General features: G+C 46.9%; 1 protein-coding gene across 2 annotated transcripts in view; it reads right to left on the bottom strand.

Moving 5' to 3' along the window:
* Positions 1-25156, bottom strand: part of CSAD (cysteine sulfinic acid decarboxylase) — a 218050-nt gene that overhangs the window by 108504 nt on the left and 84390 nt on the right. For both annotated transcript variants that reach the window (XM_077483876.1, XM_077483878.1), the window contains one exon: positions 9317-9423. In XM_077483876.1, coding sequence (XP_077340002.1) covers positions 9317-9423 — 107 coding nt within the window. The remainder of the gene's footprint in view (positions 1-9316; positions 9424-25156) is intronic.

Consider the following 25156-nt stretch of genomic DNA (forward strand, 5'->3'; position numbering starts at 1 on the left):
AACCTAGACACGGGTCCAAGTAATTTGGTAGAGGGAGGATTATGGTGTGGGGTTGTTTTTCAGGGGTCGGGCTTGGCTGTTTAGTTCCAGTGAAGGCAACTCTTAAGGTGTCACTATACCAAGACATTTGTGGGAACAATTTAGTTATGGCCCCTTCCTGTTAAAAGATGACTGCACAGAGGGCTTTTTTTCTCAGAGAATAGGAGCTAGAACTTCTGCTTTTCTTTTTACTCACCGCTAGGGATGAGCTTCGTGTTCGAGTCGAACATACGTTCGACTCGAACATCGGCTGTTCGTCCGTTCGGCGAAGTCCAAACATTTTGGTCCGTTCGCGCCAAATTCGTGTGGCGCTCACGGCCCACAATGCACTGCGATGGCGTAGTGCATTGCTGGCTCATGATTGGCCAAGCATGCACTGTGACCCCGCATGCTTGGCCAATCGCAGCGCCAGCAGCGAGGAGAGCCATGATTGGCCACAGGCAGGATGCTTGTGGCCAATCATAGCTCAGGCTGTGTAGTGCACGCCCCACACTATATAAGGCCGCCAGCGCGGCGGCCTTGTGTAGTGTGTTGGTGTCTGAAGCAGTGGGTGTTCTGTGTACCTTCAACACAGTACACACCGATCGTTTTCGGCCGATTTTCGATCTTGCTGTTGTGTAGTGGTTGTTGTCTGCGTGCCCTGACCGCAGTATACACCGCTATATTCACCTCACCTATATAGCTAGTGATCTATCTTTTATAATAGAGCTTGCAGTCAGTAGTGTTAGGAGCTACTGCGTGCTGTCTGTGTGCTCTGTACCCAGTACATACCGCTATATCCACCTACATAGCTGTTCTCTATTTGAGCCCACTTGCCATCTGCAGGAGTTATTGGGTATACCCCTTTATCTCTGGTGTTCTATAATAAAGGCATCTGCAGGAGTTAGTGGGTGTTGTGTGCCTCTAGCACAATATACACTACCCAACTGCTTTTTTACCCAACTCCCTTCAGGCCATTACCATGTCTGGAAGGCCAGCAAGGAGAGGCAGACAGGCGCAAGCCGATAAAAGAGGGCAAGCAGGCTCTGTGTCTAGAGACAACAGTGCTGGTCGTGGACGCGGTGCATTGTCATCAGCACGTGGCCATGGGACACGCTTGTCCTTCTTTTTGGCAGCTGGACATGTTGAGCCGCAACATGCCAACGACTTGGTAGAGTGGATGACCAAGCCCTCTTCATCCTCCATATCCTCTCTCACCCAGTCTCAGGGTACTAGCAAAGCAGCTGCCAACGCATCGTCTTCCCTCCTCTCAATGTCATCATCAGTGACTCCTTCCCTAGACCCACCACGTCCTCCTGAGGAGTCTCCTGAACTCTTTGAGCACAGTGTTGGGTACATGCTCCAGGAGGATGCCCAGTGTTTTGTGGGCTCTGATGATGACACTCAGCTAGAGGAAGGCAGTAGCATGAGCGCAGAGAGAGGGGATGCTCAAGAAGGACAGCAATCTGGCAGTCATGTTCCACAAGCTGCAGCATACTGCCAGGTTTGCTCCAGCGATGAAGAGGGAGGGGATGATGAGGGCACTGACTCCACGTGGGTGCCTGGAAGGAGAGAGGAGGAGGAGGAGGAGGAGGAGGAGGCACATGTCCAGTGAGGCAGGATGCCCTCGGGGGGCCAGCTTAGGGGCAGCACACCGACTGAATCACACCGCAGAGCTCCGCCTGTGCAGGGCGCTGCCTCTGCGCGTTATTCTAAAAGTTTTTTGGTGTGGGCCTTTTTTGAGACGAGTGCATCAGATCGCACCGCTGCTATTTGCAACATATGTCTCAAGCGTATCTCGCGTGGCCAAAACATCAGCCGCTTGGGCACCACATGCTTGACCAGACATATGTTGACCTGCCATGCAGCTCGTTGGCAAGCGTACCTCAAAGACCCACACCAAAGAACAAAGCGGACCTCTCCTTGCTCCTCATCAGCTGGCATCTCCAACCCCACTAGACCTTCAGTCCTCTCTGAAACCTGCTCTGAGAGGAATGAAGGTGTAGAATTAGGTGTGTCACAGCCAAGTGCTTCCGGGAACTCTGCTAGCGGTACACCCACGTCCGATTATAGCAGGCAAATGTCCCTGCCCCAGCTGCTGGACCGGCGAAAGAAGTTCACTCCCAGCCATCCACATGCCCAGCGGTTGAATGCTAGCTTGGCTAAATTGCTAGCACTTCAACTGCTGCCTTTTCAGTTGGTAGACTCGGCCCCCTTCCGTGAGTTTGTACAATGTGCGGTTCCTCAGTGGCAAGTCCCCAAACGCCACTTTTTCTCACGGAAGGCGATTCTGGCTCTCTACCGGCATGTGGAAGGCAATGTCCTTGCCTCGCTGGACAGGGCGGTCAGCGGTAAGGTGCATATTACCGCTGACTCATGGTCCAGCAGGCATGGACAGGGACGTTACCTGTCTTTCACGGCCCATTGGGTCACTCTTCTGGCAGCTGGGAAGGATGCAGGACAAGGTGCAGTAGTGTTGGAGGTTGTTCCGCCACCACGCCTCCAAAATGCTACTATTGGTTGTGACACACCTCTCTCCTCCACCCCCTCCTCTTCTTCTTCCTCCATGGCCTCTTCCAGTGCTCTGTCCTCAGAACCAGCGGTGCTTCGTAGGCGTTCCAGGGGCTACGCAAGTACGCAGGCAAAACAATGCCATGCCGTGCTTGCGCTGGTTTGTTTGGAGGACAGGAGCCACACTGGGGCGGATGTTTTGTCAGCTCTGCAGGGGCAGGCCGAGAGGTGGTTGACGCCATGCCAGCTTAAGCCAGGAATGGTGGTTTGTGACAATGGCACCAACCTTCTCTCCGCCCTCCGACAGGGACAACTGACCCATGTGCCCTGTGTAGCTCACGTCCTTAACCTGGTGGTGCAGCGGTTCTTGGGCAGGTACCCCGGCTTACAGGATGTCCTGAAGCAGGCCAGGAAAGTCTGTGTGCATTTCCGCTGATCATTTAATGCCTGTGCTCGGCTGGCTGAGCTCCAAAAGGAGTTGAACCTGCCTAAGAACCGCCTTATATGTGACATGCCCACCAGATGGAACTCAACGTTGGCCATGCTGCAGCGGCTGCACACGCAGCAGAGGGCCATCAATGAGTACCTGTGCAACTACGGCACCAGGACAGGGTCAGGGGAGCTCGGTTTTTTCTTACCACGCCAGTGGGGCATGATCAGGGATGCATGCACTGTCCTGTCACAGTTTGAGGAGGCCACAAGGATGGTGAGCAGTTACAGTGCATGCATCAGTGACACTGTACCTCTTGTCCACCTCTTGGAGCATACGCTGCGTGGAATAATGGACAGGGCACTTGAGGCAGAACAGAGGCAGGAAGAGGAGGACTTCCTTGCCTCTCAAGGCCCCCTTTATCCAGACAGTGTTCCTGCTGTGCCACCCATCACACAGGAAGAGGATGAGGAGGAGGAAGAGGAGGAGGAGGATGATTGTGTCAGCATGGAGGTGGAGGCTGGCACTCAGCATCAGCAGCAGCAGCAGCAGCAGCAGCAGCAGCAGCAGCAGCAGTCTTGTAGGGATGATTTACAGTCCCAAGAAACACGTGGACTTGTACGTGGCTGGGAGGAGGTAGCTGCGGATCATGTTGTCCTTAGTGACCCAGAGGACTCCGGACCGAATGCCTCAGCTAACCTATGCTGCATGGCCTCCTTGATCCTGCAAATCCTGCGGAAGGATCCTCGTATTCTTTGGATCAAGGAGAGGGACCATTACTGGCTGGCCACTCTCCTTGATCCACGGTACAAGGGTAAGGTTGCCGACCTTATCTTGCCATCGCAGAGGGAGCAGAGGATAAGACATCTCCGGGAGGCCTTGCAGAAAGGTCTGTGCAACGCGTTTCCAGAGACTGGGAGGTTACAAACTCCTGGTCCTGGACAACGTGTTGCTGAGGCATCGATCAGAAGGAGCGGTGGAGAAGGTGGCCATCTGACTGATGCTTTCAGACAATTTTTTAGTCCGCAGCCCCAAGGAATGATCGGTTCCAGCACCCATCGCCAACGTCTGATTTACATGGTGCAGGAATACCTAGGGGCAAGATCAGACTTGGACACCTTTCCCACCGAAAATCCTCTGGCTTACTGGGTCTTGAGGATGGATCACTGGCCAGAGCTTGCACAGTATGCAATTGAGCTACTGGCCTGTCCTGCATCCAGCGTTCTTTTGGAACGCACCTTCAGTGCTGCTGGTGGCTTTGTTACCGATCACAGGGTGCGCCTGTCCACCGAATCAGTTGATCGACTGACCTTCATCAAGATGAATCAGTCTTGGATCACCCACAGCTACCAAGCACCTGAAGCTGATGTAACAGAATAATTTTTTTTGAAATATCACATCCCTTCAAGACTGCCTATGCTGATGCTGAGTGACTGTCCTGTTATGTTGATTGTCTATCCTCTTCCTCCTCCGCTGATATGTTGGAAGAACATTTCTGGTTCTGGTTGATGCCATCAGCACAATTTTTCTGCCCCTGTTTAACAGGGGCGTTTAAGTAAAATTTTTGATGCAATGCTTTGCAGCAGGGCTAATTCCTGCAATCAAACAAGAGTATATGGGAGAGGTTGCAGTGTGGTGGCACCAGCACCAGTGCCTAAGGCCCAATTTTTCTGCCCCTGTTTAACAGGGGCGTTTAATTACAATTTTTGATGCAATGCTTTGCAGCAGGGCTAATTCCTGCAATAAAACTAGAGTATATGGCAGAGGTTGCAGTGTGGTGGCACCAGCACCAGTGCCTAAGGCCCAATTTTTCTGCCCCTGTTTAACAGGGACATGTAATTACAATTCTTGATATAATATTTCACAGGAGGGCCCCTTCCTGTGCCCACCCAGAGTAACGGTGAGGACTTATAGTGTTGTGGCACCAGCACCACAACCACCAAAGGTCAATTTTTCTACCACTGTTCAACAATGGCATGTAATTACAATTCTTGATATAATCGTTCATAGCAGGGCGCTCCAGCGCCCACCAAGAGTCACTTTGAGGGCTTACAATGTTGTGGCAAAACCAACACCTTGTTCCACCATTTCTGCAGAGCATATAGGGCAGGCCCCTACTTTCAAACATCCAATTTACAAACATCTCCTACTTGCAAACAGAAGGAGACAACAGCAAGTGAGATGAAAAAAGATGGACGACAAAACAAATTATACAGGGGTGATAACCCTTCCCTATGTTTTCCAAAAAGCTTAAAAATTGTTTTTTTGACTGGAGCTACACTTTAAAAATGTACCAGTTGAAAATTACAAACAGATTCAACTTAACACAACAAACCTACACAGTCCCTGTCTTGTTTGCACCGACTGTATACTGCTGTTCTGAGTATATAGGGCCTGGGGGCCACACGCATTTCCTTTTTTTAATATGGGTACGGGGTTCCCCTTAATATGCGCACAAGACCGAAATAGGCTGGTAATGGGCAGGGGGGGCTACCCATGCCATTTTTCTCAATGATTTTCAACCATATTGCAGGAACCAGATATAACATTAAAACCGCAAGCAGTTTTAAATGGTGTTATTTCCGTTTAATGTAATTTTGTGCAGGGACTGTTCTAAACACGGGAAACACGTGGCACTTCACAGGCATACTACAGACCCCCCCCCAGGCACCATATTTAAAGGAATATTTCACTTATTTTTTTCACTTTAATCGTCATTAAAATCAGTGCTCCCGCCAAAACGGCCATTTTTAAAAACATTTTAGGCATTGACCCATGTCCCCTGAGGCAGGAGCCAGGTCCCCAAACCCTTTTTAGGACAGTATCATGCATATTAGCCGTTAAAATTAGCACTTTTAATTTCGAACGTTCGAGTCCCATAGACTTCAATGGGGTTCTAAAGTTCGTTCGAATTTGGGGTCCGTTCGAAAGTTCTGGTGCGAACCGAACCGGGGGGTGTTCGGCTCATCCCTACTCACCGCTTGTCTCTTCCCATACCCACCTCCGAGCACTGTTGCTTGGTTCCATCCCCTACCCACCTCCCAGTACCATCCTTTTAGAGAACACAGAATCAAGTATAATTTTGTGGTTATGGAATGAATATGGAATTTCTTAATGATGACAAGAAAAGCAGTAAAATAGATCCCCTGCAGTTAGCAGCAATAGACCCCCCCCCCCCCCCAACAACAATGGACCACCCGCAACAAAATATTCACGCAGAAACAATAGATCTATCTGCAGCCAGCATCAATAGACTCTCCAGCAGCCAGCAACATTTAATCCCCTTCCCCACAGTAGATTCCGCCCAGTAACAAATGACCCCCCAGCAACAGAAGACCCACCTTCAGCAACAATAGGCCATCTTGATAAATATATCACCTCCAATGACAATTGATCCACCCGCACCCGCAGCCAGCATCAATAAACTTTCCAGAACACCCCAGCACCCCTTCCCATTTCATACAGTATTGGAGGTAACGGAACTATGCCGGAACTATGTTCCCCCACGTTCCTGCTGAAAAAAAGCCCCGACTGCGCACCAGTGCACAAAGCAAGGTCCATAAAGGCATGGATGAGTGAGTTTGGGGTGGATGTACTTGACTAGCCTGAACAGAGTCCTGACCTCAAACCCAATAAAACACATTTGGGATGAATTAGTACGGAGACTGCGAGCCAGGCCTTCTCATCCACATCCAGTGCCTGACCTCACAAATGCACTTCTGGAAGAATGGTCAAACATTCCCATAGACACACTCCTAAACCTTGTGGACAGCCTTCCCAGAAGAGTTGAAGCTGTTATAGCTGCAAAGGGTGGGCCAATTCAATATTGAGGAGGAGGAGCCTGATTGTCTGACGTATGGGAAGTAGGAAGTAGCCTGGAGAGGAGGCATAGGACATTCCGAACGCTGTGTACACCGGGGCTGCAAATCCCGAATACAGGTGATCTTATCCCCCCTTACTACTACAGCACTTTATGAGTGTTTTTTTGTCATACAAATGTGAGTTGAATGTAAATCGAACATTTTAAAGAGTAAAGATTTTTTAGACGGTATTACACTATTGTATGCCTCTATCATTTTTCCCCATATGGTTTATGTGAGGAGGCTTGGTGGAAATAACCAGGAGATAATAGAATCCACATAGAGCTGGGCTACCATTGGGAGCAGGAAGTTACCAGTGTGGAGTATCTACATGCAGCAGCCAGCACATTAAAAGGACACATCAGAATGACAGAGACCATCTGCTGATAACTACTCTACGCTTAATTTTTAAGCCCTTAAGGCGAGGATACACCTGATGGGGGAGGAGTGCATATTGCATGAAGGCACCTGATCACTTTATTCATCACTATGAACTTTTGCTGAATATTTTTAATTAAAATTTATGGACTTTGTTGCAATGTCTATTTATTCTATTTATGTCTATTTAGGGCCGGTTCACACTGCAGGCGAGGCGAGGCGACTCCGACTTGCCTCGCCGCGACCTGCAGCGGCCTCGGCGGCGACTTGCAAATGACTTCTGTATAGAAGTCAATGCAAGTCGCCCCGAGGTCGCCCGAAAGTAGTACAGGAACCTTTTTTCTGAGTCGGAGCGACTCGAGTCGCTCCTCTCAGAACGGTTCCATTGTACAGAACGGGGGCGACTTGCGGGAGCGAGGCGAGGCGAGTCGTGTCGCCTCGCATCGCCCGCTGTGTGAACCGGCCCTTATTCAAATCACTTTGCATTGTGTGTGATTAAGGGCCGGTTCACACAGCGGGCGATGCGAGGCGACACGACTCGCCTCGCCTCGCTCCCGCAAGTCGCCCCCGTTCTGTACAATGGAACCGTTCTGAGAGGAGCGACTCGAGTCACTCCGACTCAGAAAAAAGGTTCCTGTACTACTTTCGGGCGACCTCGGGGCGACTTGCATTGACTTCTATACAGAAGTCATTTGCAAGTCGCCGCCGAGGCCGCTGCAGGTCACGGCGAGGCAAGTCGGAGTCGCCTCGCCTCGCCTGCAGTGTGAACCGGCCCTAACGGAGCACGAACACTTTATTAATATTTTTATTTTCATTATTATTATTTTCACTATCATTATTTATATTGGTTTACAGCAATATTTTGTGTACTAATCATGAGTAGGAGCGCTGCACATTATATATATATATATATATATATATATATATATATATATATATATACAGGTTTCAGTTTTTTTCACATTGTGGGAAGTGCCAGCAGCTGTTTCGAGTTTCTAGTCTTCATTTTTCTAGTTTTCATTTTTAGTTTTGGCAGCGCACAAGGTTCCACCCACTTCCAATTCAATATTGAACCCTATGGACAAAGTATCACCAGGTGCTGGATGCCAATGGAGAGAGGGCTTCCCTTGCAGCTAAGTTCCGGATTCCCCTAAGACCCCTTTCACATTATTTTTAGTGGCGCTTTACCGCCGGGCTTGCTGCGCATTTCGGCCGCTAGCGGGCGCTTTTACTCCCCACTAGCGGTCGAGAAAGGGTTAAAACCACTGGCAATACGCCGCAATAGCAGAGTTTTGCCGGCGGTATTACAGCGCTGCCCCATTGATTTCAATGGGGAGCAGCGGTGGAGGAGCAGTTAACACACCACTCCTTCACCGCTCCAAAGAAGCTGCTGGCAGGACTTTTCCCTGATGTCCTGCCAGTGCACCCTCGGGCTTTCACACTACACACAATGGTGCAGCTTTTTTAGGGCGGATTGCAGGCGCTATTTCTAGCGCTATAGCGCCTGCAAAACGCCCTGGTGTGAAAGGGGTCTAAAGGTGAGACAGGAGGTGTTAGGCACACAGTAGCACAGGTCACCTGTGAAGTTGCTTGCAGAAAGCCCAGGGATGCTGCTGATGAGATGAACAGGGTCTGCAGGCAGGTGGCGCCTGTGAGGTGAGACAGGTCTGTAAAGTCACTGAGATAATATACTTCCTTATAAAGGCCTATGTGATGTGCTGCTGGGGATGCTGGGTTCTAGAGACCTTCTTCTGTTGTTGGTGTATTGACAGATGCTGGGTACTAAAGACCTTCTCCTGCTGTCAGCGCCCTGACACTAAGACTGGGATGCAATTAAAGTTCATGTGCGTGTAAAGACAGGCTCCCCAATACTTTTGGTAATATAGTGTATGTGTATATACCATGTATCATATATACATCAACTTTCTTTTGATGATATTGTATTTCTATGTAATCTAAAGACAGAAATGTAACAAAAAAGTGATCACCAGCGTGAATTAAATGAGCAATTCCTATAATCATATACCTTGTTTATGGCTGGCCTAAGAGATCAGATACAACGTTTATCAGGACACAATATTGAATCATATTTATGGTTTACACATGTTGATTACATTACCTGGGCAAAATATGCCATCTCCTGTATTCCAACCAAGAAAACTTCTCATTGTTCTAAGCACTTCATCTTCCATCAGAACAAACACTGGAGCAACTTCATAGGTGTATCTGCAGAATATATAAACCTGACTGTAATGGACGCAGGCTGACAAAAAGATGAATGCTTATGGGCTGCAATTGGTTAACAGATACCATTGCTCTTTGCACGGTTTTATTAAATAAGCTTAAAGCCCCATACACACTATCAGTTTTTCTGCTGAGTTTTTCCCTCATATTTAGCAAAACCATATAATATGAGGTCAAACCTTAGGAGTTTCAATGTGTATGCAATCAGGCAGGCCCTTGCACTACATGGTTTTGGTAAATCTGAAGGAAAAACTCAGCAGAAAAACTGATAGTGTGTATGGGGCATTAGAGTCACAATCAATCTCCCCTTCTTCTTTGGATCTTGTCTTCTCCTCTACTTCCCAATCCCCCTATCATATATGAAACTTTTTTACTGGTATCGAAGATGCCAGTCCTCCTTCATAGGCAACGTCTAACCTTATCCCAATTCTGTTCAGTTGTACACACTGTTTTTCAAGTGTTTATAAAAACTTTGTAGTGCTGCAGGGCAGTTAATAATATAGAGCTACCTCTTTCCAAATAAAAACCATGGCCGCTAAATGTGTCTTGCTGCTATTTATGCTTTTGTCAAAGAAAAGTAGATCACATGAGGTTGCCTAACCATATCTTATGTAACTAATGTATGGCTGATAAAGATGCGACTGTTTACTTGAGTATACTCTTACTTATGACCTGTGATCATGTTCAATGGCTGGCTGCTCTGATATCACTGTATGTCATTGTCACCAGCAATTGTCACAGTAATACAATGTCAACAGACCAGTACAGCCAGTCAGTGTCCCCAATTACCACCACACCAGTTGCAGTGTCCCAAACCACAGCCATGTCAGTCCTAGTGTCACCATAAGGCCTTTTAAACATGGGCAGTTTTCTCTGAAGAGTGAACCCTGTCTGGATCACTCTTTAGAGAGCATTTGACAGGTGGTGAGGGGGCATTGTACCACTTCCTCATCACCTGCTTTAACCCCTTGCACCCTGCACAAGCACCCTCATTGACTTATATGGGTTGCTATTGGTGAGCATGCAGGGGGTATTAATCCTGCCATGGCTGCAAAGCTTTACAGCCACAGCATGCTTACACTCCCGGCTGCTGTCCCTGTAGCTAAAGGGGTTAGTAGTTGGAAGTGTTAAACAGCCTCCCTCCTCATGTGTGAACCATCCCTAATAGCACAAGCAGTCACAGTGCCTTTAATCACACCAGTCACAGTCACCAGAAACAGTATTCCTGATTGCCACCAGACCAGTGAAGCCAGCAACAATTTTTTCCTGATCGCTGCCACACTAGTCCCAGTGTCACCAGAATAAGTGTACACCATCAACAGTGTTCCTGATTGCTGCCACAAAAGTCTAGGCATCACCAGACCAGTGTAAGACAGCAACGATGTTCCTGATTGCTCCTAAACAAGTCTTACTGTCACCAGACAAGTGTAAGACAGCAACAGTTCCTGATCGCCACCACAGCAGTCTCAGGGTCACCAAACCAATGCAGCCAGCAACAGTAATGCCCCGTACACACGAGCGGACTTTTCGACATCCAAACTCCGACGGACTGAGTCCGGCGGACTATCCGATCGTGTGTGGGCTGCAACGGACTTTAGCGAAGCTAAAGTCTGACGGACTTTAGAAATGAAGCATGCTTTAAATTTTCCCGACGGAACTCCGCCGGACCCGGTCCCCTTTGAAAAATCCGCTCGTGTGTGTGCTACTCCGACGGACTAAAACCGACGCTAGGGCAGCTATTGGCTACTGTCTAGGAACTTCCTACGTCGAATCCAGTCGTACGTCATCACGTTCGACTCCGTCGGAGTTTGGTGTGTTGGTGTGTGGTCAAGTCCGTTCGGTCGAAAAGTCCGCCAGAACTCCGTCGGAACTCCGTCGGAACTCCGGCGGAACTCCGGCGGAACTCCTTTGGAGGTCTGTCAGACTTAATCCCTCTCGTGTGTACGGGGCATAATCCAGATTGCTTCCACACCAGCTCCATTATCACCAGACAAGTGCAACCAACAATAGAATTTCCTGATCGCTTCCACACCAGTGCAGTGTTGCCTCTGCTGCCTGTGCAGACCCTGGCCTTATTGACCATATATATTGACCATGTTTCTGCCTGCTACCTGGACTGATCCTTTGCCTTTTTGCTGACCATGTCTCTGCCTACCACCTGAACTGGCCCATCTGCACATCCCACTGACTATGGGTCCAGTCCCAGCCATCCCCTGCAGACAACTGCACTCCTGAAACCACAGGAACTCCTTTTATTCTTCCTTTCTTTAACCTCTAGTCCTTCCTGTAGACTAAGCTTGCAGGACTGCTATAGGTGACAACACACCAAGATGTATTCCCTGACCACTCATACTGAGGTGAGCACTGTTTTTGATACAATTGGTTGATCATGTGACACACAAAATACAATGTTCGGTACTTAATCGGCATGCCTACCTAATTGGGCATGCCTATGTGGTGTGTGAAAAATATCATCTTAAACTGAAAACTTTCTGAAAAAAAAATATATATTTTCATTTTCTTTACACATTTTCCAAAAACTTATGGAAAACAAAATTAAGCATACAAAAAACGGCACTTTCCAAAAATGTATGACAAAAAAATACATTTTCAGAAGACTGGCTATGATTTCAGAAAATACATTGGGGTGTTTTCTTTTTCAAAATAGGGTAATTTTGTGGGTGTTTCCCCTGTCCTGGCACTTAAAGAAAAAAAAATACAACTTAAAAAATGCCTTGGAATGTCTATTTTCCAAAAGGGGTAATTTTTGGGGGTGTTTGTACTGTCCTGGCATTTTGGGGCATTTAGATAGGTAGTACATCCGGATTTTCAAACATATACTGTAAAATATATGAAATAGTTTGTAGACTCTATAACTTTCTTACAGACTAAATTATATACACTGATTTGTTTATTTTTCACCAAACAAAAGTAGCAGTATTCATTTTGCCCAAATTTATGAACCAAGATTATTTATTTGCAAAGTTATATAACAGAAACTAAGAATTTTTCATTTTTTTTTTCAAACTCTTCGGTCTCCTTTTTCTTTTTATATAGTAAAATAAATAAATAAATAAAAACAGAGACGAATAAATACCACCAAAAGAAAGCTTTATCTGACTCAAAAAATTATATAAAATTGATTAGGGTACATTTAAGGTCAAGTTCCACCACTCTTAACTCACTCACCCGTGTCTTTATGGACCTTGCTTTGTGCACAGTTATGTTGGAACAGGAAGGGCCATCCCCAAACTGTTCCTACAAAATTGGGAGCATGAAATTGTCCAAAATGTCTTGGTATGCTGACGCCTTAGGAAACTTAATCCCCTCTCCACCAAATGATTTGGACCAGTGCAAAAAACAAGGTCCACACTTAACCATTACTCTTAAATTTATCCAGGGCAGAAATAGTAGGGCCTAGACATTTGAACAACTCTTTTGTCCTGAACTTTGGGGCACAGTCTGGGAGCTCTCCTGTAAAAGGATACGGGGCAACAAGACAGATTGTCCCAAGTAATGACAAATCCTAAAAGGGAGTCAAATTGGGCAAAAAAGGATATTAGGTTAGCAAAGGAGTTTGAAGTATCTTCCAAGAAAAGAAGGGCGTCACCTGCATATAAAGCTTTTTAATGTTTTTGTTTAAATATGTTAAAGAGGAACTGCAGTCTGCTCACATTCGTAGGATTAACCCAGTGACCTACGCATTAGACCTTCCTTCTAACGTGCGTATTTCGAATGTATTTCATGTCTCCTTTTTAAGACCTTTGGTCTGCAACCTCTTTACCACCCGGTGCCACGTCCTCATTATGTACAAGTTGAGAACCATGAGGAGTATGAAGTACAGTCCATTGTTGACTCCCATAGGCGCATACAGTACTTGGTACATTGGAAGGGGTATGGTCCTGAGGAACACTCTTGGGTCCCATCCTCGGACATACATGCCCCTGTCCTACTCCATGATTTCCATAAAAATTTCCCCTCAAGCCTGGTGGTCCTCCAAGTGGGAGGGGTCATTAACCACTTACAGACCGGACCATTTTGCTGGTCAAAGACCAGACCACTTTTTGCGATTCGGCACTGCGTCGCTTTAACTGACAATTGCGCAGTCGTGCGACGTGGCTCCCAAACAAAATTGACGTCCTTTTTTTCCCACAAATAGAGCTTTCTTTTGGTGGTATTTGATCACCCCTGCGTCTTTTATTTTTTTGCGCTATAAACAAAAATAGAGCAACAATTTTGAAAAAAACGCATTATTTTTTACTTTTTGTCATAATAAATATCCCCAAAAATATATATAAAATTTTTTTTTTCCCCTCAGTTTAGCCCGATACCTATTCTTCTACATATTTTTGGTAAAAAAAATCGCAATAAGCGATTATTGATTGGTTTGCGCAAAAGTTATAGCGTTTACAAGATAGGGATAGTTTTATGGCATTTTTATTAATAATTTTTTTTTTTTTTACTAGTAATGGCGGCGATCAGCGTTTTTTTTTTTTTCTTTTATTGTGACTGCGACATTGCGGCGGACACATCGGACATTTTTGACACATTTTTGGGACCATTGTCAGTTATACAGCAATCACTGCTATATAAATGCAGTGATTCCTGTGTAAATGACACTGGCAGTGAAGGGGTTAACCAGTGGGTGGCAGTGTAGGGGTTAAGTGTTCCTAGGGGTGTGTTACTAACTGTGTGGGGGCTGGGCTTTCATTTAGTTAACACTCATCTCTGCTCCAATCACATGGAGCAGAGATCAGCGTCACTAGTTGCTCGGCAGAATGGGGAAATGCTGTTTACACGGCATTTCCTCCATTCAGCCGTCCCATGAGACGATCGCGGGTATGCCCGTGGCGGGGGTCCCGACTGGCACACGAGCGTGCCGACGGCAGCGCGCTCGCGATGGCAGGGTGGCATTGAAGATTGGACGTACCTGTACGCCAATATGCTTGCCCATGCCATTCTGCCGACGTACATTGGCGTGCGCCGGTCGGGAACTGGTTAAAGGAGGGGGTACTGTCAGGGCTGGGCTCAGCCCTTCCTTCTCAGAGCTGGCTGCTCACCTGTCGGCTAATTGCCAGCTCATATCTCTCCACAGTTACTCAGCTGTTGATGGCATCCTGCTCGTCAGTCCTGCCTACTTAAGCTGTCCAGCCCAAAGCATCTCTGCCTTCACCTTGGTCAACATCACAGAACCTATCACCTGCACTCCCGTTTAAAGAATTGCTTGGCTGACACCCTTTCTAGCTCCAGATCCTGCTTGCTGTTCCACTACATTGATCCCTGACTTCTGGCTTGGCTGACTATCCGTTCTGGTTACTGAACTTTGGCTATGTTTTGACTACGTTTGTTCTTTTTACTTTTATTATGCAACAAGTGTGATTTAACTGTACTTCTGTCTTGGTCTGATTTCATGGTTTCTGACAAAGGGGTGCTGAATTCTATCGATAGACGGTTTTTGATTAAACCTGTCTGCAGCATCCCACATTTCTATTACCTTCCAAAAATCCATAAGGTGACTACCAATCTCCCTGGAAAACCCATAATAGCTAGCATAAAAAGTTTTACCAGTGGTCTTTGGATGTACATAGATTGTTTTCTGCAGTCCAAGGTGTGCCAACTTGCTTCATATATTAGGGATTCTAGCCACATCATAGTGATTCTTAAGTAATACACGGGAAGATACTTATATATGGGCCTTATTAGACGTTATATCCCTTTTATACCTCGATACCTCACGAGATAGGTCTAGCAGCTGTACAATATTTTTTCAATAAACAGGGAGACACTAATTCCAAACAATCACAATTCTTGTTAGACAGTATTCAATTCTGTTTGACACACAATTATTTTATGTTTCTGGATACATTTTTCTTACAACTTAAGGGCACGGCCATGGGGGCCAATTTTGCCCCAGTGTATGCTAAACTTACCATGGGCCACTGGGAGAATGAACATATCTGGATGGACAATCCATATGATGAGCAAATTGTACTCTATGGGAGATACATTGACAATATTGTGCTCATCTGGAGTGGCGGTCTGGACTTGTTCACCGCCTTGGTGGCTTTCAGGGACTCCTGGGCACAATTCCAATGATGTCCCTCCTGACAGGCAGGTCCGCTGGCTCAGGAGAATGCCTATGCGCATGCGCACAGGAGTGCACGCCCCCATTAGCATTGGCACCCATTTGTAGTATATAAGGATGGCAGATGTACTAGGGCCTTTGCTGTCTGATCTACTGGACCTTTAAGGGGGCTTGGGCAGTCTCCAGGCTCACCTGTCCCACATCTATCCATTCCATGCATGTGCTTTCACTGTGGAGACACTTATACATTTGTAGTGTTAGGACTGCAAACAACACAGGGTGCCGTGACGAGGCCTTGCAGCTTTCACATGCATTTGAAAATGTGTGCTAACTAAAACCCCGCCATTAACAGATGGTTAGACAGGTTAATTTGGTTGGTCAGCAGACTGGTTGGTGAGTTGAGCTATGGAATTGTTTTTGTCTTACCTGATCTACAGTTTCTTGTATCCTGTTTCCAGTGCCTATCCTTGATCTGATCGTTACCTGGCTTCCTGACTACTCTCCATTCCTGACCTCAGCTTGCTTGACCTTTCTTCAGTCTTACCTCCGGATTTCTCTGTTGCTAAACATGTGCCTGAACTTAACCATTCTTAAGTGTTATCTCTGATGTACCTTGATTCCTCTGTATCTGACCCGGCTTATCTCACTCTGCACCTTGCTTCAGCCTCCACGTACCTGCTTCCGCGGTACCCAGGACCAGCAGCCTCCCTGCATCCACAAGTGCCTTCACCCTGTCATGGTTATGCAATAGAGTTGGTCTGCTTACTTGTTTCCATATGTTCATCTCTAGAGACCAGCCGACCCTCACCTGACTGCTTTTGTAATCCATCCTCTGGCATGACTCCACCCTAGCTCCTATCAGAGAACTCTATATTAACCTGTGCACTGCAGGCCAACCCTGCTGATCAACCTTTGTGTGTTAGCTTCCTGTTACCTGTCGTGTGCTCTGCTGTTGTTTTCCGTTACCGACTTTGGCGTGTCCTTGACTATCCCTGTTTGCCTGTGATCCTGACCTTTTGGTGTGTCCCTGACTATTCCTGTCTGCTTATGGCCCCGACCTTGGCTTTGTCCCTCACTATCCCTATCCTCCTGTTGCCTACTGTGGGTATGTGCTGGGGGACCCTGGGGGTCGCGACCTGGAGCCAGTTGCAGCCAAGTCCATCCTCACCACTAGAGGCGCTGGTGAACACCTGCTGGCTCTTAGACTCCCCGCCCCAGGGAATCTTACGCTCTAACCCCAGTGGGATCTGTCTCCCATCTGCAGCAGTCAGCCGTAGGGTTCACAACCTTGCGGTGCACTCCTGATCCCTACGGTGTGCATCTGTCACCTCGCCTCAAGGTGACCTGACACCCACAGCCACCAACTGCAGCTCCACTACTGTTGCTGGCTCCTACCAGTGTCCTGCTGCTATGGAGAACATCACAGGCACTCCTACCGCACCGTGCTCTCGTGGCCGCTGTTGCAAACTCAGTGGCCCTTGAACCAGAGTTGTTGGAGAGGCTTTCCTTTGTTCAACAGGCTCTACCTTAAAGCGGGGTTCCACCCTAAAGTGGAACTTCCACTCATCGGAACCCCCCCCTCCAGTGTCACAGTTGGCACCTTTCAGGGGGAAGGGGGGTGCAGATACCTGTCTAAGACAGGTATTTGCACCCACTTCTGGGCATAGACTCCTACAGGAGTCTATGCCTCTTCCTGTCCTGGTGCGCTGTCTGCTGGAACACACACGGGTCCCGGAGACAGCGCGGACCATTCCTATTGCGCTGCGCGACTCGCGCATGCGCAGTAGGGAATTGGGAAGTGAAGCCGCAATGCTTCACTTCCTGATTCCCTCACCTAGAAGTGCGGCGGCAGCAGCCGAGAGACCGATCGGCCTCGGCTGCCGACATCGCTGGATCCTGGGACAGGTGAGTGTCCATTTATTAAAAGTCAGCAGCTGCAGTATTTGTAGCTGCTGGCTTTTAATATTTTTTTTTTACAGTGAAATCCCTCTTTAAGGTATATGACAGTATCAGTCAGCCATGACAGAGCCTGTAAGAAGACCCTATCCAAATGGAGGAGATCTGCCAACACCTCGATGCCCTTACAAAGGCCGTAAAATCCTTGCAAGAGGGTTATACTCAGCTGGATGAACGGGTACAATCCCTGGCTACTCCACCCAGCTCTCTGAACAGTCCGGCTCCAGCACAGGCAGGTCCTTCACCTATAGAGGTGATGCTACCACCAGAACCGTGGGTTCCCACACCCGAGCAATTCTCCGGGGATTGGAGCAAGTACCGGGCCCACCAGCTACTGGAGAAAGAGGATCCACAGGCGCAGGAGATGTCATCCTTTTTCAACACAATGGAACAGATTTATGACGACCCCCAACGTACCTGTCAGGAAAGGTTTCTCCTGCTCGTGGCACTGTCAAATCTTTGGGTTGTGGTACTGGTGTCTCCCAGCAACCTGGAGGCGACATCATCAGCTGCAATCATGCGTCACCTGAGACTGATTGCAAGAGGTTTGTATTTATACCCAGCAGAAACTCACACATTTGCCTTGGTGTTGTCCTGGAGCCCTGGCCTGTTTCTGTGATCCTGTTATCCTGAACCTCTTCCTCCTGTTATCCTGAACCTGTTCATCCTGTGATCCTGTTATCCTGAACCCTGCATCTGTTCCTGGACTCCTGCTGTGCAGCCTGTTCCCTCCCACCTTCTCCCTGTCCTGTCCTGCTCCTTGTCCCATCTGCTGGATCTCCTGTGTATGACCCTGGCTCGGCTACAATTACAATTTTGGTATTCTCTATATGCTGTACATACTTAGTTTAGACAGTTGTTCTTTGTGGGTCACTGTTTGGTTGTTTGATTTGTTTTACACGGTTTGATATGCTGGAGGTGCATTTATATCTTTGTTCACTTATCTTTTAAATAAATTATATGATTTTACACTACTTGTGTCTGGCATTTTCTGGCAGTCCACACATTTCTGGTCGCACCCGCTTATGACAGTACCGTTATGGCTAAAACAGCCCCCCATTCGCTGCAGCAGGGTCGGCGAGCAGCCGAGGATTATGTCTCAGATTTCAGATGTGGTTGTGTTGTGGGGACACCCAATGGAATGACCCAGCCCTTTGACACATATTCCGTCTGGGCCTTTCTGAGAACCTCAAGGACGAGCTCGCCTGGGTATGGGGGAACCTAATACCCTGGAGGCATTGATTACCTTGGCAATCCAAATCGGCCGGTGGCTACATGAGCGCCGCGCTGAGAGGTTCACCCCATCCAACCGGCCTGTCTGGATGACACCAAGCGCCCCACTACCGGCCCATCTTGCCCAGTCCAACCCAGCCATGATGCATACAAGTTCTGCTAGCTGGGTCCCAATGAGTCTGAACCCATGCAAATTGAATTACTATGCCTGGCATTATCTCCTGAAGAGCATCTGCGGCGCAGACAGAGGGACCTATGCCTATACTGCGGGGTATTTATATTCTTAATAGGTACATTTTAATTTGGTCCTATAAGTATATAACTGAGGTTATGAAATCCCCTGTAATTTTGTGTACAGGAAAGGTCTTTTCAACTAATGACTTAAAGAGGAAGTAAACTCTCCCACTCTGATGCTTCTTTTCATTTAGTCCATTATAATAAGTCGTTATCAGGCTATAGCCACTGTAATCCAGCCCAAATTGCATATTACTTACTGTTTAAAGAAACTTTAAAAAACTTGTTTCCAGGGGTTAGGCAGCACCATCTTAAGTATTGTTTTCTGAGTCCACAGTGGAGTGTATTTCCACCCTTACATTGAGCACTTCCTGTACTGTTAACAAAGCCTCCATCTCAATCCAACGTTTCTATGGCAACCATGCTTCCCTGTTCATAGCTTACTTGTTTATTTCATAGTATTTACATGTGCTAATGGCCATTACTGCAGTCTTAGCAGCTGAAGCTGATAAGTCTGACAAAGGGAAACAAGTTTAGACTGTATGTGAGGTCACATGGTCACATGGTGTGTAGGAGGAAGCTCTGAGTGATTAGCAGAGTTCAGTGTTGTGCCATAGGAAGTCCTGATAACAGATAGATAAGACATAGAGAGTGTGCCTTAAATCGGGGAGATCTGGGCATGCTCAGTGACATCATTCTACAGAACATCAAGGATTACAACAATACTAACAAGTGAGGAGATATCTACAAGCAGTGTTCATTAGGGTTTTTATGCTGATTTACATGGGACAAAGTTGTGGGGGAGGGTTTACAACCACTTTAATGATGGTGACATTTGAACTGAGTTCTCAATTTCAAGAAGCTGTCAAGACATTCTGATTGATATTCTAAGTTTATATTTTTAGAAAGGTATCCCTATGTAATGGATATCTTGTTTGAGAAACTGGGTGTTTGTATAATTATTCTGAGCCAAGCTGTATCTCCAACTCACTTCTTGCTTTGTCTTTAATTAGTCATGCTGATCATATTACATTCCTACTCTTAGCCAACACCCTTAGAGGGGAGTGGAAGGGAGATGATGAGGGGAGTAATATGGGAGTTTGTATTTTTAGGCACGCTTTCAAGCAAAAAAACTGAGTTTATTTAAAAGGAAGATGCAGGCTTAGACGGCACTTCTGCTACACTTCTACTCAGGGGCGTAACTAGAAATCACAGGGCCCCATAGCAAAATGTTGTATGGGGCCCTCCCCCCCCCACAAAAAAAAGATGATAGTCTCCCCCTCCTTTCCTACCTCCTGTTCAGACTCCAGAGCCTCCTCATGTGCTGAAAACGATGTCCCTTCACAGGCGCTCTCAAGCGTTCTGCCTGGCCCACTCTGCTCTCTGCTCCTGCTGTATGCGGCTGCATGTGTCAGGACATGGCAGGACTCGCGGGGCCTGGGAGGCTTAACAGTAAACTTACATTCCTCATCCTCACCGGGCCCCGGGGGGGTGGGGGGTACCTAGAGCATTTGGCACCCAGGGCAGATCCTATATCTGGCACCCCCCCACTTTAAAATGTAAAAACAACCCCCTGTGCCCCCGCATACCTCTGCATCCCCCAATATCTCTTTGTCACTACTTTGTACCCCCTCGCCAAAACTGGACCCCTTTACATTACACAGCCCCCCTGCACCTCTGGACCCCTTTACATCAAATAACCCCCTGCACCACTGGACCACTTTACATTACACAACCTGCTACACCACTGGGCCTCTTTACATTACCCAACCCCCTGCACCACTGGACCCCTTTACATTACACAGCCCCCTGCACTTCTGGACCTGTTACATTACACAACCCCCTGCACCCCTTTACATTACAGAACCCCTGCACCTCTAGACCCCTTTACATTACACAACTCCCTGAACATCTGGACCCCTTTACATTACACAGCACCCTGCACCTCTGGACCCCTTTACATTACACAGCACCCTGTACCTCTGGACCCCTTTACATTACACAGCACCCTGCACCTCTGGACCCCTTTACATTACACAGCACCCTGCACCTCTGGACCCCTTTACATTACACAGCATCTATGGACCCCTTTATATTACTCAGCACCCTGCAGCCTTTGAGTTCACATTGCTGTCCTGGAGTTTTTCGCAGTTCTGGGGTACACGCAGTTTTTTCTGCATTTTATCCCCATTTTTAGCTGCATTCCCACAGACTTCTATTAGTTTGTATAATGTTACTGTGTTTTCTGAAAGCACACCAAAGTTGCAGTATAGAGGACATTTGGTGCGCTTTCAGAAAATGTTGTCAAAATGTGTAATCTAATAGAAGTCTGTGGGACTGTAGTGAAAATGGAGTTAAATGCGGGAAAAATCTGTATACACCATCACTGCAACTGAACCACAGTGCATCAGTGTGAATCAACTTGAGTCCTGGTTCACATATATGCAATGCAGGAATCAGCGCGATTCTAGTGCGGACTCCTGCATTGCATGTCGCTTTCTGGAGGTTCACACTGCCCTTTGCAAGCTGCTACGGGGGTCAATGTAAAGTTACTCACATCCCCATATCAGTTTGCATATCACAGTGCGAACTGTGAAATGGTGCAGGCATGGGATCGCATAGGTGTGAACACCCATGCGATCCGATTCCAGTGCAGACCAAAAAAGGGTCCTGCACCATTTTGGAGAGAATGCAATGCGATTTCAGCCATACAGTTTGTATGGCTAAACTTGCATTGCACAGACATTGCATGTGATTTGCACAGCAATGTGGTGCGAATCACATGCAATGTCTGTGATTGCACTAGTGAAAAACATGGCTAAAGGAACATGATGTGGCCATCTATTAGTATCGGCTGGTTAAAAGAAAATGCTTTGGATAGAGTTAATGAAAGATTCTGCTGAAGGACAACAGAGGAAAGAGGGGGAGAGAAAGATTTGGGAGAGAGAGGGCAGAGTCTGGACACAGTGACAGTGCTGCAAACTCACTTGGATGTTCCCAGGATGTTCACACACGCTTCTGCAGCTGTCGGCTACTTTTGTAAATGCTCCCGCCCCCACATTCCTTTCAGACACAGCACACGGGCTGCACGGAGCTTGGATGGACACAGAGAAGAGGGAGGGAGCAGAGTCGATGCAGCCTCTTCCATTTCTGTGGAGGGGGTGGGGGGAGTTGTACTCGCTGGGCTGTTAGAACGTAATGCACAGCATTGTGTCAAGTACAGCCGACATCCCTATATTTATGCCTGATGGTTCAGTCCACCTGAGCTGGGATCTCCCTGCACACATTGCCACTGCTGCTACCAAGCCTGCCCGTTGTGACTGTTTCATACGCCGTCTGACATCCCTGCAGCGTGTGCCACCCAGTGCGGACCACCCCGCACTCCCAGTTAGTATGCCACTTGCGGGCCCCACTCAGCTGCGGGCCCCATAGCGCCTGCATGGGTCGCTATGGCGGTAGTTCCGCCACTGCTTCTACTTCTTCTTTTCACTTCTAACTTACCTACAGAAACCCAGTATACAGAATTTTTTTACAGCTGCTCTCAGGACAAAGGAATCTTGAGCACGTCTTGAATTATTTTTTGAAACAAACAACTTTATCTCATATCATTGATCTTATTTGAAACTACATTTATTTTGTATTTGAATGTACAACCTTTGTAAGTATTTTTGTAACTTGTGTGGAAATAAACCACACAGTTTGATTCAAGCTGACTCACTTATACAACTAAAAAATTTGTCTCACAATCATCTAGAAAAGGCAGAATAGTCTTTTCACAACTAAAGATACTTTTTACATGGGAAAGGCAGCCATTATGTACATGCCTGCTCAGCAAAACTACGTAAGTGCTCCCTGATATCTCTGTCTTCCTTGTCAACACAAGCAACTCATCTCACGCTTCTCTCTTTTGAGCTTCCGAACGGAGTAGTATGGGTCAACGCCATTATTGTTTCGGGGGCATGCAGCTGCTTCATGGACCTAACCTTTGCTACTCAACAGCACTTCCTACTATGATCCAAGATGCAGCTGTTGTCGGTATACTTGGCCAACGGATCCAATATTAAGTTAGGACCAGTCACCCAGGAGATCTGTGACTACACCAGCTCGGCATAAAGAACACCTAAGCCTGGGTGAGATCTTGTCTCCACTTTTCCCATCATTCTGGGCCTTCCGTGGCTCCAAGCCCATAACCCTCAGATCAGTTGGAGCACTGGTGAGATCAAATTTCAGTTCCATTTCTGCCAAAAACACTGCCTGTATTCAAAGGACTTAACTGCGCTAATCTAAACAAGTGTTCATACAATATTACCACTAATACGATGTTTATACCTTATATTTTATATACCAACCTAACTCTTTAAATCTATAAAGTAAAATGTGACAATAAAGTGCCAATTATTATAAAGTGCAATCCATCACAATCTTAAACCATAAATATATGACATTGATCCCCAATGTCTATTGCCATTTGACATAAGTATTCAATGTGCTCATGTGCTCAAATTTCATCCGTACTGAGTAAAAATTACTTTTCACCGCTTCTTGTGCCACCACCGCCTTCTAAAATGGTCACTCACCAGAGCCTAGAAAAAGTTTTGCCTTTGGTTCATTTAGGGATAACCACTCCACTATCCTGACATTCCTCTAATTGGTTAGCCACTAGACGCTCCTTATTTCTCCATGCCAAATATTGGTATCTCAGAAAAAATGAATATTTATCCTTGCACGGTATATTTTTAAAAAAGGATTCATTTATAGCAAGTAAAAATACATGAGAAATGTACACTTACATTTTGTAGTACTTTAGACAGACACTGAGTCTATCCAGCATTTTGGTATGGGGCTCTATTGCGCCGCTTCATTCCTCATTCCCGGCGTATGCTTCAAGCCTCGTTTTGGTTCAGGTTAGTGACAGGAAGTGACGTCCGTAATTACCAAGAAGCTTCTATGCATTTCGCATACACACATGCATCATCAGGAACCTCCTTCTACAGGAGGTTCATAAAGGGGTTTTCAGCTATTATAACCCCAGTTAACCAAGTCGCACAATGCGATTCAACTGGAGCACAGAAGCCCAAGAAGCGTTCCAGACATTAAAGAAATTGTTCACTTCTGCCCTGATCCTAAGCCACCCTAATACAGAACTACCCTACATCTTGGAGGTAGATGCCTCAGAGTCACCAATAGGAGCAGTGGTGTCACAGTGCCAAGGATTTAAAGACCTGATGCACCCCGTAACCTTCTTCTCCCGCTGACTCTCCCCAATGGAGAGAAATTATGATGTGGGTGACCGAGAATTACTTGCCATTAAGGTGGCATTAGAAGAATGGAGATACCTACTCGAGGGTGCAGCACACCCCATACTGATATGCACAGATCACAAAAACCTAGAATACCTACGATCTGCCCGTCGGCTGAAGCCATGCCAAGCTAGGTGGGTGCTGTTCTTCACAAGATTTACCTTCCATATTACTTACAGACCCAGATCCAAGATCATTAAACCAGACGCATTGTCAAGGCTATACAACAACCCAAGGGAACTGGCCGTACCAGATACCATTTTAACTGCAGGTAACTTTCTGCTATTACAACCTGATCTACTGTCACAGATTAAACAGGCCTGCACTGATATCATTAGTCCCCCCCGGGGTAACCTTTGTAGCCAGAGGTGGGTTACACTGGCGGGAGAGTCAGATTTTCATACCAGACCAGGCCAGGGTACAGGTGCTAAAGCTTCTTCACGATCATCCACTGGCAGGCCATTTTGGCATCACAAAAACAATAGACTTGGTACGTTGTACCTTCTGGTGGCCAGACCTAGAGGGGTTTTGCAAGAGTTATGTGAACTCCTGTCCCATCTGTATCTGAAGCAAGACCGCAAGGAGCTGAGCTTGGGGGTTACTGAAACCACTACCTGTCCCCGATAGACCATGGAAAATGATTGCAATTTACTTTATTTTAGAGCTCCCACCACCAGAGGAATGCACGGCAATCTTTATGGTAGTAAATAGACTATCAAAAATGGGCCACTTCCTACCATTGAAGAATACCTCATCTGCCATGGAGATGGCCAGAGTCTTTATTAAGGAGATTGTGAGATTACATGGGGTTCCGGTGAACATTGTAACTGACCGGGGGTTTCAGTTCACCTCACGGTTTTGGAGTACATTTTGTGAGGTCCTGAAGATTGAGCTATCCTTATCCTCT

The sequence above is a fragment of the Lithobates pipiens genome, unplaced genomic scaffold, assembly GCF_037356315.1.
Source record: "Lithobates pipiens isolate NorthernLeopardFrog02 unplaced genomic scaffold, aLitPip1_a1.2 Scaffold_16, whole genome shotgun sequence".
Taxonomy (NCBI): Eukaryota; Metazoa; Chordata; class Amphibia; order Anura; family Ranidae; genus Lithobates; species Lithobates pipiens.